The 18,464-nt window shown below is 53.1% G+C and overlaps 1 protein-coding gene across 4 annotated transcripts in view; it reads left to right on the top strand.

The window, feature by feature from the left end:
• Positions 1 to 7,086: 7,086 nt before the first annotated feature.
• The window catches only part of CYTH4 (cytohesin 4), a 30,803-nt gene continuing 19,425 nt past the window's right edge, over positions 7,087 to 18,464 (top strand). For 2 of the 4 annotated variants that reach the window (XM_070046476.1, XM_060306525.2), the window contains exons 1-3: positions 7,087 to 7,199; positions 15,895 to 15,977; positions 17,921 to 17,985. In XM_070046476.1, coding sequence (XP_069902577.1) covers positions 15,944 to 15,977; positions 17,921 to 17,985 — 99 coding nt within the window. In that variant the 5' untranslated portion in view covers positions 7,087 to 7,199; positions 15,895 to 15,943. Of the gene's footprint in view, positions 7,200 to 15,879; positions 15,978 to 17,920; positions 17,986 to 18,464 lie in introns of all 4 variants that reach the window. The other 2 variants (XM_070046475.1, XM_030856057.3) reach the window with 2 other exon arrangements.

Raw genomic sequence — 18,464 nt, 5'->3', positions numbered from 1 at the left:
CTTGATGTGAGGAGCGCTGAGTGACATCATGCCTTCAACAGCAAATACGGAAGTGGTCTCCTTATTTCCTGTAATAACTTCTTTGCTCAAGGCTGACCCCAGAGCTCAAACCCGGAGTGTATCCTGACATCATCACAGAGAGAAGGACAGCATCTCCCTTGCCGGGGTTGCAAGCATATATTTAAAATAATGATTTCAGGCCCCTCCATCAGAGGATGGACCCAGGAGTCAGTGGCCTGACAGTTTGTACGTTAATAGGCTCCCAGGGGGACCTATCCAGGGGTCCCCTGCCAAAGACAATCTTTCCTAAATCTCAGGAAAACAGGGCCTACTGTCCACTGGGGCCCCGGAGCACGCTGGAAATTAGACGAGCCATGGGGAGACGGACAAGGGCCAGTGGCTGCGTCCACTGAGGCCCGTTCCACTGTACAGCCACGCCCTCCAACCTTCACAAGCCAGCGTGATGCTCCGCAGTATCCCCATTTTACAGATGAGAACACTGAGTCCCAGAGAATACTGCCACAGCTCACAGGGGGAGGCACTGAGGTTCAAAGCCAGGACCCGCTGAGCTACAGGCTGACGCCAGGAAGAGGCCAGTTTCCAGCTGAAACACACATCAACCCTTCCTAAACAGCCTGAGCCCCACCAGTGACAGTGTCCCGTTCATTCCTTCAAGAAGCGTGCACTGCAAACCTACTGTGTGCCCAGTCTAAGTCCCTCGGAAGCAGCAGGGAACCAAACCAACCCCGTGTATTAACTTATCTACTAACCATATTTCCTTATTTTCTGCATTCTCGAGGCTCTGGCATCTGGGGCCTCGCTGCTGGGAAGCGACTTCCACTGCACCAGGGTTAGCTAATTTCTAGAGCTAGTAAAGGAAGGGAACTGCCAGCATGAATTTCAGATGCAAACCAACCAATCCTGGGTCCGTATCCCCATCTGCTGCCTCTGTCTGGCTTTACATTCCAGGACGTAATAGTCTTTCCTAGACAGCTAGGAACTACCCCGATTGCCCAGAGCCTGCCAAAATTATTCCAACTAGCCAATCCTAACCCTGCTCCATGCTTACCTTGCCTCACCCATTTCTTCCCTGGAAAACCACAGTAAAGGCTTTTGTCCATGCTTTCCTCTCACTCTTCCGCCCCCTTGACTGGCCCTGTTACTTCTCTGTGTGGCCCTGTGCGGCCTGCCATGCCCCCTCCTCTTGGGAACCTGTGCGCATAACAAACAGTCTTTTCAGACAGTCATCTCCTGTTGTGTTGGCCTCACCGTACCTGAATAAAACCAAATCCCAGGTAACGTTTTAAAACACCTAGCCAAGGACTTCCCTGGCAGTCCAGTGGTTAAGAATCTGCACTTCCCAACCTAAGTGTCCATCGACAGATGAATGGATAAAGAAGATGTGGCCCATATATACAATGGAATATTACTCAGCCATAAAAAGAAACGAAATTGAGTTATTTGTAGTGAGGTGGATGGACCTAGAGTCTGTCATACAGAGTGAAGTAAGTCAGAAAGAGAAAAACAAATACCATACGTGAACACATATATATGGAATCTAAAAAAGGGCTTCCCTGGTGGCGCAGTGGTTGAGAGTCCGCCTGCCGATGCAGGGGACACGGGTTCGTGCCCTGGTCTGGGAGGATCCCACATGCCGCGGAGCACGTCCGGAGCCTGTGCTCCGCAACGGGAGAGGCCACAGCAGTGAGAGGCCCGCGTACCGCAAAAAAAATAAATAAATAAATAAAAAATAAAAATAAAAATAAAAAAAGGTTCTTAAGAACCTAGGGGCAGGACAGGAATAAGACCTAGACGTAGAGAATGGACTTGAGGACACAGGGAAGGGGAAGGGGAAGCTGGGACGAAGTGAGAGAGTGGCATGGACATATAGATACTACCAAACGTAAAATAGATAGCTAGTGGGAAGCAGCCGCATAGCACAGGGAGATCAGCTCGGTGATTTGTGACCACCTAGAGGGATGGGATAGGGAGGGTGGGAGGGAGACGCAAGAGGGAGGCGATATGGGGATATATGTATATGTATAGCTGATTCACTTTGTTATAAAGCAGAAACTAACACACCACTGTAAAGTAATTATACTCCAAGATGTTTAAAAAAAAAAAAGAATCTGCACTTCCACTGCAGGGGGTGCAGGTTCGATCCCTGGTCAGGAAACTAAGATCCTGCATGCTGCATGGTGCGGCCAATAAAAGAAAATAAAACAAACAAACAAAAAACACCCAGCCCTGCCCTCTGAGCTCACAGAAACGGTTCTGACCAGTTGGTTTTCAAAGCAGGAGGTCCCGGGGAGCCCCAGCTCTACCCGGGGGTGGGGGTGATTCTAGATGGTGTGGCAACCCCACAGGCCAGGACTCAAACCCAGAAGGTGCAGCTGGGTAGCCCTGGCCTCCCCCATGCCACAGGGCCCACGAACGTGGACACGACAGCCAAAGAGACGAGACTAAAATGGCAGAAAAGGGGACTGGGGGGACCCATGAGGACATGTGTAAACAGAACGCTTTGTTCAAGCTCTGTAGTTATACTTTTGAGCAAAAAGTGAGACTCCACGATAGACGGAACCTGTCCTAAGTTTACATACGAAGTATCAGATTTCCATCTTTTGAAGGGTTGACAAAAACTATAGAGGAGCGGCTCCAAAATAAGTAGAACTGATGTCCCAGGAAGATGACTCGATGTCAACCACAATAACCCAGAAGTCAGAACCAAACTCCAGGCCAAATCCCAGCCTGCTGGCGGCGACAGGGTCACCGGCAGCAGCGTCCTCTGAGCCCATTTCCTGGTCTGTAGAGCGGGAAGCCGAGGCGCCCTCGGGCGGGGGGACTCCTCTGGCCCCCCCCTCAGGCTGCTCCCCCACTCTGGGCCATCCTCTCCTCCTGCCCAGGACCCTCTCCAGTCACAAACGCCCTGGGTCTCTGGTGGCTGCCACTCCCTTCTTAAAAACGCCCTCCTCTGCCCATCAGCGAACCCCCACCTCTCACTCCTTTCTCAACAGCCCCGTTCACTGCCTCCCCTCCCTCAGCTCCCCGGCCTGTGGCCCCTGCCTGGCCACCTCCCACCCCAGTCACCCGGCTATAACACAGTGACCCTCCCCCCGCCCCCTGACCCTGCCGGGGACACTGACGACCAACTCGTAAAAGGCCGTCATCTCTTGGGCTTCCCTGGTGGCGCAGTGGTTGAGAATCTGCCTGCCAATGCAGGGGACACGGGTTCGTGCCCTGATCCGGGAAGATCCCACGTGCCGCGGAACAACTAAGCCCGTGTGCCACAGCTACTGAGCCTGTGCTCTAGAGCATGCGAGCCACAACTGCTGAGCCCGCGCGCCAAGAGCCCGTGCTCCGCAACAAGAGAAGCCACCACGATGAGAAGACTGCGCACCGCAACGAAGAGTAGCCCCCACTCGCTGCAACTAGAGAAAAGCCCGCGCAGCAATGAAGACCCAGCACAGCCAAAAATAAAATAAATAAAAATAAATAATTTTTTTTTTAAAGCCCTCATCTTGGGGTCTCTGACCACTCCTGGGTTTCCTCCTGTCTCTCCGACTCCTCCCCTTCCTTCCCTGTGGTGGCATCTCTCTCCAGGGCCCCACGGGTTAACGCCTTGGTTCCCACCAGCAGCCACCTCCCTGGCCGGGGCCGTCCACCACCCACCTAGATGCTGCAAATACCAGCTGCTCTGTTTCCGTGGGCTCAGTAGTTGTGGCTCGCAGGCTCTAGAGCACAGGCTCAGTAGTTGTGGCACACGGGCTTAGTTGCTCCGCGGTATGTGGGATCTTCCCGGACCAGGGCTCGACCCTGTGTCCCCTGCATTGGCAGGTGGATTCTTAACCACTGAGCCACCAAGGAAGCCCAAGCAAACTTAATCTTATCTGTCCCCATTTTGCAGATGACAAAAAACAAGGCTCAGCGGTTAGAAGTCCACAAAACTGGCAGATGCTGAGTCAGCATTTGCATCCAGGTCTCCATGGCTCCCCTACTCCTGACTCTACCAAACCCTTTGCCACCCACAATGAGAGTACCCTCCCTCCCAGGCTACCGGCATGCAAGCTGTTAGACATGATCGGGGCTGTAGGGGAAGAGCGAAGGAAGGTGTAATCACCGAAGGCTTCACAGAGGAGGTGGTATTTGAGTTGCGTCTTAGAGAAAGAGATAGTAATAATACTGAACCATTCAACCAGTCCTTCAGACAAAAAGGGAAGTCCCAGATGCCAAACTGTGGCCCTGGGCAAGGGACACCTACTGGGCCTGGCTGTAGCATTAGAACATGTGTCAGTGGTCCCCCAAACCATCCCCAGTTTCAGTGATTCACCAGGAAGATTCACAGAACTCGGCATAGAGTCTTACCTGCAGCTGTGCTCTATTACAGCAAAAGGATACAGAGCAAACTCAGCGAAAGCACGTGGAGTGACGTCCAGAGGCAACCAGGCATGAGCTTTCAAGCATCCTCTCCCAGTGGAGTCACAAAGGAGACACTTCATTCCTCCAGCAAGAACTTGTGAAAACACATGAGAGGTGCTGTCAACCAGGGAAGCTCAGTAGAGATTCCGCTCCCCGGGTTTTCACTGGGAGCTGCTCGCGTAGGCACCCTCTGCCTAGCACATACCCAAATCCCGGAGTCCCGGGAGGAAACGGGTGTTCAGTACAAACCACACTGTTCGCACAAACAGTTTGGGTCACTCTTACCAGGGAACAGCAGGAACCCTCCTGAAATCCAAGTTCCCAGATGCCAGCCGGGGACCAAAATGCAAGTTGGCCTTTTATATATATGTGTATATGGGGTTTTTTTTAATTGACATATTATTGTTTCACAGTGTGTGTTACCTTCTGGTGTACAGCAAAGTGATTCAGATATAGATATAGCTATATACTTTTTCAGATTTCAGATTCTTTTCCATTATAGGTTATTACAAGATATTGAACATAGTTCCTGTGCTGTACTGTAGGACCTTGTTGTTTATCTCTTTTACATACAGTAGTATGTATCTGCTAATCCCAAACTCCTAATTTATCCCTCCCCCTCCACACTTTCCCCTTTGGTAGCCTATGTTTGTTTTCTATGTTGGTGAGTCTGCTTCTGTTTTGTATACGAGTTCATTTGCATCACTTTTTTTTTGGTTCCACCTATAAGTGATATCATATGATACTTTCTTTGTCTGACTCCACTTAGTATGATAATCTCTAGATCCATCCGTGTTATTTCATTTCTTTTTTATGGCTGAGTACTATTCTATTGTGTGTGCATGTGCGTGTGTGTGTGTGTGTGTGTGTGTGTATCACATCTTCTTTATCCATTCATCTGTCGATGGACACTTAGGTTGCTTCCCTGTCTTGACTATTGTAAATAGTGCAAGCAGTCCTTTTAAAGACTAATGGTCTCAGACCCACTGTTAACACTCTTCTGCACAGGGAATGACACCTTTCTCTCCATTTCTCTTTTTGAAGTGACCCAGGAAATGGTTTTTTTGTGCCTGAGGCCCTGATGTGTTGAGAAAATTCTAGTTTACCATGAAGATAATGTCAGCAAGTTTCCTAGGAAATAACCTTGAGCTAGGCAAGAACTGGCAGACAGTGGGTGCTGGCGTGGGGGCAGGTTTGAAGAGCCTGAGAGCTCTAGACCAGCAGTGATTAGGCCCAGCTGCAGGCCCTCAGCCGGCTCCTCACTCAAGTTCCAACTTGGTCAAGCGTGTCCCCGAAAGGAGCCTCAGTTTTCTCTTCTCCATGTGTCTCCATCCTCAGCAGGCCACCCGGGGCAGCTGGGCCACAAGTTTTCTTAAGGCCTCGCCTGGAAAGTCATGTAACATTTACTTCTGTCACATTCTAGTGGTCAAAGAAAGACAACAGCCCAGTCCAGATTCAAGGGGAAGAGAAATAGAGACCACCTCTTGATAGGAAGAGTGGCAGCGTCACAGTGCAAAGGGGTGTGGAGACAGGAAGTGGTGGAAATTGTAGCCAACTTTTGCATCAACCACACCATCTCCCCTGTGTGCCCTTCATTCATTCATTCATTCATTCATCCATTCATTCATTGCACGCTTGAACACCCCCTAGGTTCCCAGCATTTACCAGACATGGGACACAGAGGTGACCTTGTCCTCATGGGGCCTCGAGACTGGTGGGGAAACAGATGAATAAACCGATATGTGCCACAAAGTTACAAGGAATGAGCATTTACTTTACAGATCTTTCTTTACACCGCACCTTTTTCCATAAAGAATGGAATCAGCCTGCCAAAAAGAGGCACAAGCAATAAAATTATGAATTTTAACCCCCAAAGAAAATTTAAACCGAAAGGGTAAAGAAGATAGTGTTTATTGAATAGCCAAGCATCTTACACACATTATCTCCCTCCATCTTTTCCATAACCCTGAGGTGAGGATTATTATTCCCCTTTCGTAGTTAAGCAAACTGAGGCTCATGGCAGATAAGTGACTCACCCAATTTCACACAGGTCCTGAGTGGCAGAGCTGAATCACACTGCTGAGTCTGGCCTTAAAGTCTGTATGCTACAACAGAACAGCTGTAAAAGAGCTTCAGATTTGACTGAGCTTCCTAGCAGCCTGGGGGAAAAGGGAAACTGAACATAATGCCCAACTGACCACTAGGCAGGAAAAAGCCAGGCATTTCATTGAGGGGAAGCAAAGCCCTTCCTAGCACTCAATTAATTTTTCTTTGCTCAAGGGAGAGTTGATGAAGGAGAGCTTGTGGGGTGGAACTGATTGGGCTCAGCTTGGACAGTCCAAGTTGAATGATCCTTCAGCTTATATGCAGGGAGGTTCTGTCCTCCAGTAATCATCTTCCTCTGGGTGTGTGTGTGTGTGTGTGTGTGTGTGTGTGTGTGTGTATCTGTGTGTTTGTGTTTTTTTCTCTGGGTCACCATCTTTCTCTTTTTATCCCTCTCTGTCTCTTTTGCCTCTGTCCCTCCCTTGCCCACACCCAAAATGCAGAGTCCCCGCTACCCAAAACTCTGCTGGTTTTTAGGAAGTGCTGCGACATCAAGAGACTACGCACCAGACCCCAGCAGGACAGGACTTCCTCCCCACACTGTGCTGGGCGGGGCAAACGGGAAGGGGCCTGTTGTAGCTGAGATGACGCATCCCTGCCTGAGCAGCAGCTGGGTCAGTGGGCCACAGGAGCACAGGCCACCTTTCCCGGGGGCTTCAGAATGGACTTGTGCCACCCAGGTAAGCACCTGGGCCGACCTGTCAGTTTCCTGTTCTGTAGAATGGGGATAACGGTGCCTGCCTCGCAGGAATCGGTGTGTAAATAGATATAACACAGACGGGACTTGCAGAAGCAGGCAACAGATATTTATGAGCTCAGGCTAGGCGCCAAGCTGTGTAGCATATGCTGGGAGTCCCGCGAACAAAGCAGGCATGGGCCCTGCCCTCGTGAGCTTACGCTGTAGAGGGGGAGACAGACAGTAAATATATGAATGTACTATGTCAGGTGGTGACAAGCAGAATGAAGACCAGTAAAGTGAGATAAGGAAGATGGGTGGCTGGAAGTCCTCAGGAGGAGACTCCGTTTGAGCAGAGACTTGTAGGAGGGAAGGGAGTGATCCGTGTGGGTTTCTGGGGAAAGAATATTCCAGGCAAAGGAACAGCCAGTGCAAAGGCCCTGAGGTGGGACTGAGAAAGGTTGTTTGCGTTGAAGATGATGATGTCTGTGAGAATGATAACTGTCTGGGTGGAACAAGGGCCCTGCAGCCCGTTTGGCCTCTGGTGGGTGACAATGGCCTTTGGGGAGGCTAAGGGCACCACTTTTGCCAGTGGAGCGGCCAGCAGGGGACCATGGCTGAGACCCTACCTGGTAAGCAGGAGAGGAGGCTGTCAGTTGGTACAGGAAGAGGACAGGACTGTGTTGTGCTGTGTTTCTGTGAGGCCGAGAGGAGAGCGGCCAAGTCTCTGTGCCCTGCATCTCAGAATGTTCCAACATGGCCTGGAACTCCAGAAGACAAGGGTTGCCAGGAGCTGTCCAGTTCCCCAGGTCCAGATGACGTGAACCCTGTTAGCCACAGACCCCTTTCTTCAAACAAAACCTAAAACAAAGCAGTCTGAGCCCACTCACTGGGCCTCCCCTCGCCCCAAGTGTTCTGGGGAACACAGAGAACCACTGATCCATTTCAACAGCCCCCATTTTCAGCTGGAACAAAGGAGGCCAGGAGAGGGACAGTCTTGCTGAGGCAGGATGACTCCCCACCTCCAAGCTCCCTGTCCACTGCTCTCTCCCCGAACCCCAAGCTTCTCCTGGCGGCTTTTGGGGGCAGGTGGCTCGCAGACTGTACGGCTCGGTGAACACATCTTAGGGGCAAGTAGGGACGCAAGCAGAGACCCAGAAGGAACAGTGCCTGGCTCAAGGTCACTCAGCAGATGCGAGGGTGACAAGAAACAGTGAAGTAATCCCCCCCACACTGCCTGTCTTTCCACCGTTACTCTTGGGGTCTTCGTGTACAGAAGTCCTTAGGGTGGTTGCACCCATAATGCAAAGAGGAAACTGAGGCTCACAGAGGTGAACTGGAGGAGAGGACGGAATTGCCCAAAGTCGGGCGGCCAATTAGTGGCAGAATAAGGACAAGATCTGAGAAGAGCGAGAGCCCCAGCTGAGCCTGGGCTGTCAGGGAGGGGAGGGGCGAGGCCTCCCAGGGAGGCCAAGAGGTGAGTCACTGCTTTGCTTCAGGCTGGTCCTGGGACGACAGGGATTGAATGGAGTCACTGCAGGCAGTCTCTTGGGAGATGTGAGGACTGCACTGATCAGTTCATCTACTCATTCATTCATTCATTCATTCAATAAGTAGTCCTGTGGTGTGCAGGTCCTGGGCTGTGCAATGCTAGAGACAGCAATGACCCAGCCACAAGCCCAGTCCTGAGGGAGCTGCTGGCTCGGAAATGGGGGGAGGGGGAGAAAACCCTATAGGAGAGTGACCCAGGGCAGATGTGCAAATGGGCACAGACCTGCAGCCTGGGAGAGAGCGACTCTCTCTACCCGGGGCAAGGGAGATCTGGGAAGACTTCCTGGAGGAAGTGGAGGGAGGGAAGATCATTTCTCTGCTACCCAGACTGGGTCTTACTCGGAGCTCCTTCACAGCCCGGTGACTTGCCCTCTCTGAGCTCCGATTTGTCACCTCTAAGTGGACACCATCATCCTGGCCTCACCCCGGGGAAGTGGGGAAAGAACAAGGATTTGGAGTCAGCCCGACCTGGCTCAGATCTCAGCTGTGCACCAACCTGCCAGTGGTCATGATGGGCCTCTTCCTTCTGTGGGTTTCAGTTTCCCTGCTCATACAATGGACAGGATGGTGGCAAAGGGGCTACCTGCCCTCCTCCAGCTGTGGGTGTCTGACACCCAGAAGCAGGTCCCCTCCCCCTAGGTCTGCTGAAAAGCTGAGAGGTCCAGGCAACAAAGCCCCAATGTGACCAAAGACAGCCGCGGGGCTGGTGCAGCAAGACTGCAGATTAAAAATAGAGGCAGATGGGTTGGGGGAGGAAGCCACACGATCTGATGCGCCTGCAGGCCCTCTGGGGCTGGGGCGGGGTGCAGCTCTGCTAGCCGCCCCCCATCTCAGACCCCCTCGCACCCAGACTCTGAGAAGCCTCCGCCTTTAGGGCCCCAGGATCGCACCCTCCTCCTGCCCTGGAAAGGGGAAGCGGGGCCAGCTGTCCTGGAAGCCAGGCTGCGAGCAGATTTCTAAAAATATGATGGGAAAGAGGAAGGACAAAGGGGAAGTAGAGAGGAGCCGGGGAGATGGCCGGGACGGCACCTGGGCACACTCAGCTGGCCTGGGCACGGGGTGCGGAGGGCAGCCCAGCCACGGGGCGTATGGGTCGGTGTCCAAGGGCGGCCTTCACGAGGTGTGGGAAGCACAGCGCGGTGAGGAGTAAACAGAGCTCATGGTGGTGGCAGTGGTTACCATCATTGTAATATCTTTGTGTTTTTTATCATTAGTGTCACTATTATTATCATTAAAATCCATCTCCCATGAGCTGCACCAGTGCCTGAAACTCCATCATCACTAGGCTTGGAGTCAGTAGTGACCCCCCTCAGGCTGTGTCCTTGTCACCCTCCCTGCACCTCAGTGTCGTCAGCTCTGAAATGGAGAGAAATCCCCACTTTTAAACAAATAGGTGAAGGGTTGGAAGACACCCCCCGCCATGCACCACGGGATGAGTGCCACAGGCTCGGGGCTGTCAGCACTGTTTCAGGGTTCAGATGTACTCGGCCAGCTGCCACCTGTTGGGGTCAGGACCTGACAGAAGGGGACAGTGGACTGAGAGGGTTCAGGAATGCTCCTGTCAAACCACGAAGAGCTGCATGAAGAAAAAGACAAATAACCCCTCTCTACCCTCACTCCAACCCACTCTCCCAGGACAAAGGAAAAAGCACCTTCCCCAGCTCTACCATGTTGGCCTTGTTTTTTTTTGGTTTGTTTGTTTGTTTGTTGTTGTTGTTGTTTGGCTGTGTTGGGTCTTCGTTTCTGTGCGAGGGCTTTCTCTAGTTGCGGCAAGCAGGGTCCACTCTTCATCGCGGTGCGCGGGCCTCTCACTATCATGGCCTCTCTTGTTGCGGAGCACAGGCTCCAGACGCGCAGGCTCAGTAGTTGTGGCTCACGGGCCTAGTTGCTCCGCGGCATGTGGGATCCTCCCAGACCAGGGCTCGAACCCGTGTCCCCTGCATTGGCAGGCAGATTCCCACCCACTGCGCCACCAGGGAAGCCCTTGGCCTTGTTTTATTTCTTACCCAAAAAGAGAAAGGGGCTCAGACTGTAGACATCACCCAGCATCTTGTCTTCATTCTCCTTGGTGTTCAGCCACGGTCAACATTTCTGTGTCAGAATATCCAAGCTTAGCGTCTTGATGGGGTTTTGATGATTTGCGCAGAGATACCTGGCTTCTGAAGATCGATGTGAGGGTTGTGGCCTTGGAGGCCCAGATGAGTGTAAATCACAACTCGGTCACCTTCCAGCTGTGTCCCCTTGGACAGGTCACTTAACCTCTCTGAGCTTTGGGTGCCTCATCTATAGAATGAGATTTAGAAATACCTTCCTCCAGAGCTGTGGTCAGGATCAAACCACATAGTGGATGGCAAGAGCCTGGAGCCCCCAGGGCCTGAAGCACAGAAGGTGCTCAACCAGAATGCCTTTCCTTAGCCAACAGCTTGGCTTGTTTAGGAAGCAAGATCCCAGAACTGCTGCGGGGATGGGAAGGAGGTGACGGAGGGGGGGTGCCCAGACGGAGCACAGGAGGGCCCCTGAGAGGAGATGGAGACAATGAGTAGGGGCCGCTAGGCAGAGAGGAGAAGGAAGGGCATTCCAGACAAGGGGGAACAGCATGTGCGAAGGCCCGTGGAGGGAGAGAGCTCACTGGAACACGTGAAGGGCAGCCAGGAGGCCTCCAGCCTGGGGCAGGGGCGGGCCCAATGTGAGATGAGGGTGGGGCACCAGCAGGTCTGATGGACCCAGTAAGATTTGGGGGTTTTATCCCCAGGACAATGGGAGGCCATGGGAGGGGCAGAGTGGAGGCAGGGAGACTTCGGGAGGCCCTCAGTCATCCAGACAGCGGAGTCCAGGGTTGTGGGGAGGGTGGAGGCCATGGAAACAGAAAGAAGGTGGACAGGGCTTGGTGATGGACACAAGGATGAGAGAGGGGGTGCGTGTCAAGGTGCCTCCTGGGGTTCTGGCTGGGGTATCTGGGGGGCCATTCCCAGAGCTTGAGAACTCAGGAAGAAGGCCAGGTCGATGGGAAATTCTAGGAGTTCCGTTTCAGTCACAGTGACAAATGAGCGTTGGTCAGGACACAGGGGGATGGAGGGGTCTGAAGCTCGGGGAAGGGGTTGGAGCTGAGGGTATGTGTGTGATTCCTTGGCCCAGGAGGGGAGAGGGGGATTCATGAGACCCCACGGGGAGAGAGGAGAAGTCAGCCTGGGACCCAGCCACGGGATCCACATTGGGGATTATCAATAGAAACACGGAATTCCCACCCAGCTTCTCTCCAACAAGCACCCTGTCTGGAGTCCATGTGGCCTCCAGCAGCAGGTGTGCCCTGGGCCAGAAACAGGCCTTCAGGACACAAGCCCCAGCCAACAGGAAAACAACGAAAAGCAAACAAAACACAAAAGTCTGATCTTTCACCCCAAAGTCAACTAGAGGTGATTGGGTTCTTCCACCATGGAACTCAGCCTCCCTTCACTCCTGACAGAGGAGTTCTGGGCCCCAGCCTCTAACGCTGCCTCCCTTGCTCTGGCCCTGCTCCTGTCTCCGTGAGGGTGGCCCCTCACTCCTTCTGTCCCTGCATGTCCCCAAAGGCATGCAGAACCCACCTCTCCTGGGATGGAGGCTTAGGTGTTGGCAAACTAATGTTTTGATCCCAGCACTGCCCCTTCTTGGCTATGTGACCCAGGGCAAGTCACTTCGTCTCTCTGACCTCAGTGTCTTAAACTGGGAAAGATCCACTTGAAAGAGTTGTGAAGATTAAATGACATGATTTACATGGAGCTGCTGGCATAGGTGTGTTTGAATTTAGAGGTTGATGAGACTCTTGCTTTGTCCCCTGGTGTAGGTACCACCTCCCCTCACCCCCCAGGAAACCAGGATCTCTAGACCTCATAGTTACAAGGACAGAAAGGAAAACTCCCAAGTGGGTCACTAGAAGGATGGTAGCGCTCCTATTCCTTCCTTGTTCCTGAATCCCAGGAGATTACCTCTTGGGGAAAGAGCACCATCTAATGGTCATTGATTTAGGGTGTAGAGTTCATCTTGGAGGAGGAGGACGCATCCAAGCAGGACATCATCTCCAAGCTGACACGTCAGCAGCACCTCCATAACTGCTCCATCGTTCCATCAGGCCAGCATCCTCTGGTGGTGAAATGTGTAAGAGGACCATTGCATCCCATGGCCACATGCTCCTCCCACACCTCCTTTCCTGTAAAGAGGGTCATCCTTTAGTCTGATGTGTTGCAGTGTTCTGGGTCAGCAGATCAAGCCCTTGGACAGTGGTGCTGGCCAAGACTCTGTGGGCAGGAAAGGCCACCATATCCAGACCAAGGGATCCAATGTAATCGGTTTGCCACCAAGTTGCTGTTTGGTCTTCTCAAGAAAAAAATGGGTCTCTGTTGCTGGCAGGTCTGACATTCAGCAGTGGTGGTAGCTTGGAGAGCCTGGGTGAGTGGGTCCACGCAGAGCCTCCACAGAGGCCACATTCATTCGTGTACCGTTGTACCAGCACTGGGCTAGCCAGTCAGAGACTCGCTGATGTCAACTGGCTGAGTCATTCTATGCGCCTGGTGACTTAGTGCCTCTCCTGTGGTGGCTGCTTCCTGGGGAACATTAGGGTGTTTTACAAAAATCTTCATACCCTGTGCCCACTCCCATAGGGCCACCCACTTGACTCTTCCCCGGAACCTCTCTGTTCCCAAACTTCCTTCTTTCCTTCCTTCTGACCGAGAAGTCAAGGCATCTTCTACTGCCCATGAATGCATGTATATTCTTACCTCATGCCGCTTCTCTTTCCACATGAAATAGACCAGGTACCCTACCCAAAGCTCTGCTCACTGGGAGGACTTCTCACCACTCTCTCTTGAACACCTTGAGCAGGTCTGTAGTTCAATAGCTGTCCAGTTTTACTTGTACACAAACACTGAGTCACCCATCCTGGAACCGAGTTCAGGCATTTTTCTCCTTTGTCATGAGGTCACAAGGGACCCATCCATAAAGACATAGTATGAGCTGAGGGACCTGGTACAACAGAATGACAACAAGTGGATGACATGAGGGTCTGGGTCACCTGTCCCTGGGGCTTCCTGGAGCCTTCTGTCTCTGCTCACACCTGTTCCTGGGTGAACCGCTTACAAAGGGTTGCTGTTGGGCTCACTTGACTTTATGACTTGGTGGGTCAGACCCATCTTGGCTGCTTGACAGGGGAATCATTACCATTTACACTTGCCACAGTGTTGCAGGAGCCTTCCTTCTGCGGGCCTGGCCTCTCCTTCAGTCAGTAGGGCCTGGAATCTAAAACCTGCTCAGGTCCACAAACCAGGCAAGGGCTCTTGGCTTTTCATGTAGTGACTGCCCTTTGGGAGGGGCGTATCCTTGGGCAAGGCAGCTCCATTTGGGCTGAGGTAAGTTCCTGAGGAGGGACTCAGCTGTGAGTCATCAGGAGGCTACACACACACACACACACACACACACACACACACACACACAGCAGCTGAGGGAGTGGGTGCCTTGGTCCTGAGGGGGAGAACTGGGTGACACAACATGGCTCCCATTATACGTGTGTTGTACCCTTCCCGTATGTCAGATCCTCACTGAGTGTTTGACAAAATTCAGATTTTTTTAATCCTGACCACCGCCGTCTAGGTTATGGTTCATGCTTCAGAGACAAGGACACTGGATAAGTTGAGTTTCAGGTGTAGCGGATGTAACAAAAAGACACAGAATAGCAGTGACTGAGACATTCTCAAAACTTATTTCTCTCTCATTGAAAAGTCCAAGTGGGTAGCTGGTGGAGGTGAACGTGATGACTCTTCTCCACATGGCTGCCCAGGGCCCAGCCTCCTTCTAGCTTGGTGCTCTGCCACCTCAATACCCAGCTAACATCTCAAAGTCCAAGATGACTGCTCAGTCAACAGGAGGGGAAGTAGGGAAAGGGACCTCTTGATATTCTCTGCTTTTATTTGGAAGAGATCATATCTGTCCTTGCAAAACCTTTAAGAAATGTGGCCAGGCGCTTCCCAAAGCTAGGACTTGAGAGTCGAGAGGATGTGGATGGGCAGACAGGAAAAGGCATCACAGGGTGGAGGAGCTGTAGAGGCAAAGGTGGAGAAGTAAGACTGAGAGTTAGACCATTTTGGGGGCAGTGAGGAGCAGGCAGGCTGGACTGGCAGGCTCTTGTTGAGAATGGTGGGGAATAAGCCTGGCTGGATGAGGACTTTTCCCCCTATGGAATAAGGAATCCATGGAGATTTTGACCAGGAGAGTGTTATGGATGGGACAGGAAGGGGGGTGGGGGTAGAGGTAGGTCAGCTGACCCAGGTGGGGGAATGGTCATAGCACATTGCCAGAACATTGGCACACCTGTGTCTCCTTTAATTCATTTCCAGGTGACGGGGAAAGAACTCAGACTTTGTCCTCATCCCAACCCAAGTCCCAACCTGGCTCAACAACTTGTGTCTTTGTGACCCTGGCCAGGTCACCTCACTTCTCTGAGCCTGAGTGTCTGGGGCAGGCACTGTGAAATGTCCCCCCAAATTCAGTTTCCCCATCTTACGTAGTAAGGATATCAGGCCCACCCTATTAAAGGCTCATTACCCAGCCTCCCTTGAAGGTAGCTGTAACCGTGTGGCTACATCTGGCCAATGGGATGTGAGGCAAAATGATCACCACTTCCCGGTCATACAAACAAATGAATAAATGACAGATGCGTGATCCAGTGAAGAAGTAGAGTTGCAGCAGAGGATGAATGCCTTCAGCAAGTGTTGCACTGAGCTCCTGCTCTGTGTCAGGCTCTTTCTAGGGGCTGAGGATACAGCAGTGAGCAAAATTGTTGAAGTGCCTATTCTCATGGGGCTGAGTGGAATGAGTAGAACACAAAAGATGCAAGTAAACAAGATGGCTTAGGGGGTCTGTACCCAGAGGGGCAGAAGAGACATAAAGCTGGTAGGAGGGGAGTGTGGGGAGGGACTGCTTTAGACAGGGCAGTCAGGGAAGGCTTCTTGGAGGAGGTGACATCTGAGCCAAGGCCTGGATGAAGAGGGCAAGCAAGTCATGGGTTTCTAGAAGGAAGAGGGCCCTGGGGAAGTGAGAGCTAGCTGGGGTGGCTGGAGCCGAGTGATGGAGGGGAGGGCGGGGAATGAGCCAGGGACCACCAGTTCTTCTCTCTCCAGACCCAGGGGAGCTGAGCAGCGGGGAGGCCGAGGAACTGCAGCGGATCAAATGGCATCGGAAGCAGCTTCTGGAGGACATCCAGGTGTGCTCACACTCACGCTCACAAACACACAGGCTCTTGTCCACCCACATGTTCGTGCTGACACACCCTCAAACCACACATACCCACAAGCAAGCAGTCATACATGTTCGCACACCTCCTGACCCAGCCTGGGCCAAGAGCGGGGCCAGATTCCAGCCCACAGGTAGCCTCAGCCCCAGCCCCCAGGAGTGGGGAGAACAGAATTCCCAGGGGAGTCCCCACTCCTGGGTTCAGCTGCTGGGCTCAGAGAGAGCCAGGAGAGCAGGGGAGAGAAAGGGAACCATCAGTTCAGCACCTACTATGAGCAGAGCCCCACCTGTATGGCCTCAGTCTGGCCTCATCTCCAACCCGGACCTCAGATTCATCCCCCCGAAAATGTAGACCATTTGGTCAAGATAACACCATTATCTGCCCAGCACTTGTCAGTTCACCAGTTTCTCAGACATTAGCTCATCTGATTCTCAGCAACCTTCTGAAACAGGCCCTGCTTCTGCTCCTGGAATGTGCCACCATGCTCGGTCCTGCCCCCGGACCTTTGCACTCACAGTCCCCTCTGCCTGACACTCTCCTAATCCCTCCTCATGGCTCCTTCTTCTCCTGGTTCATTCTCAGCCCAAATGCCTCGCCTCCTAGGGGTCGCCCTGTCCACTCTGGCTGTAGTTGGTGGGACCCCACTTCCCATCCCAACACGTGTACACCTAAGATTCCAGAGAAAGACGAAGGCACAAGATAACTCCCTCAGCAAGTACTTACCATGTGCCAGGCTCTTTCTAGACCATTACTCTGATCATCTTCTGCATGGTCCTTTCATTTGTCCCATGATCCAAAGTCCAGTGGGGTGAGCTCCATGTAAGGAGAGCCTGGGTCTGTTTCCCACCACTATATCCCGAGTCCAATAGTCAGAGCATAGTAGGTACTCAGTTAATACTTACGAGTGAACCTTCATTTTATTTGTGGGGAAGCCACTCAGTGACTTGGCCAAGTTCACATGGACAGGAGCTGACTGGGCTCAGAACGAGGCTCCAGGCCCCATGCTGCTCCTGGGCCGCAGGACAAAGCCCTGTTAGGACCACTCCCATCCCAGAGATCTTCAGGGAGGTGAGGGAAGGCAGGGGTGCCTTTGGGGGCTCTTGCTGCTGCCACTGAGTTAGGGAGTCTCCTCTGCCACTGGGCACCTCCCGCCAGGTCAAGATGGAAGAAGCCTGGGGGGTGTCAGGGAAAGCAGAGGCTTGGAGTAAGATGCTGGACATGTCCCTTCACCTCTCTGGGCCTCCGTGTCCTCTTCTGTAAATTTCACTGGAATTGCAAAGTCCCTGAGAAGAGGTCCTGTGCCGTCTTGTACCCTGTTGACCCATAGCTCCTGGCTCGTAGTGGCCACAGAGTCCAGGGAGCGGGACAGGGTAAATGGATGGAGGGAGGGAAACCAGAGCGGAGTTGGGGCCCGATCATTGGGTGAGAGTGGGTACCTCCTGCCTGGCCAGGCAGTAAGGAGCCATGGATGGAGTTTGAGTGGAAAAAGGGCCGGCACCAAGCGGTGCTTCAGAAAGATGGCAGCCGGGCGGAGGAGGGCTTGCCGGGAAGCTTTGGCTCAAGGCTAGGACACTTTTCAGCTGCAGAGGTGAGAGATGGGAAGACCAGAAATAGAGTGGGGGAAAGGCTAGGGACTGGGGGCTCCCTCACGCCACGAGAGGAGCCCCGGGAGAACTAGGGATAAACAGAGGCAAGAAGTTTGACTTGGGATTTTGAGGATGTGAGATATTCGGGAAAGGGATCCACCAGGGGGAGGGTCTCTTAGTGGCAGCTCAGGACAGAGGTTTGGGAATCACGCCTGGAAGTGGGAATGGCTGTGTTTGGGGGGAGGGGGGGGTCGTGCAGCCCTTTCTGTCCCAGGCTCCGCCCCCTGACTCTACCTCCCCACCCTCCCCCCGCCCGCCACCCCACAGAAGCTGAAGGACGAGATCGAAGATGTGTTTGCTCAAATCGACTGCTTCGAGACAGCAGAGGAGAGGTGAGGGGCCCGGCAGAGGACCCTGGGAAGCTGCCACAGTGGCTTCCTGAGGACGTCACATGCCATGAGTGAGAGTGAATGAGCCCGGGCCCTGGTGAAATCAGGGGTTGGACCCCCAGAGGGGAGGCATAGGGGGGTGAAATAGGAAGAGGGCGGCCCTGACACTCCATCCCGTGGTCTGGTCTGGTCCTTGCTTCCAGCAACCCCTCTCTTCAGCAGCAGCCCCGATCTCCCACCTCCTCCACCCAAAGTCTCTCCCAACCCACCCTGACCCAGCCCCTGACCAATCGCTGGCCAGGAGCATCCTGGGTTGGGCCAGGGAGAGGGGAATTTCAGCCCCAAGTATGAGGATAAGGAAGCCAGGGGCCTTAGAGGGACAGGAGCCTGGCCTGTGGCAAGGCCGAGGCTGGTCCACCTCACTCCACCCGTAAGGTGTCATCACCCCACCCCTTCTATAGGAAGACTGCCCCTGGCTCTGT

This window comes from Globicephala melas, chromosome 10 (assembly GCF_963455315.2).
Source record: "Globicephala melas chromosome 10, mGloMel1.2, whole genome shotgun sequence".
Taxonomy (NCBI): Eukaryota; Metazoa; Chordata; class Mammalia; order Artiodactyla; family Delphinidae; genus Globicephala; species Globicephala melas.
Note: the sequence above shows the minus strand (reverse complement) of the source record. Positions and strands in the feature narration are given on the sequence as shown.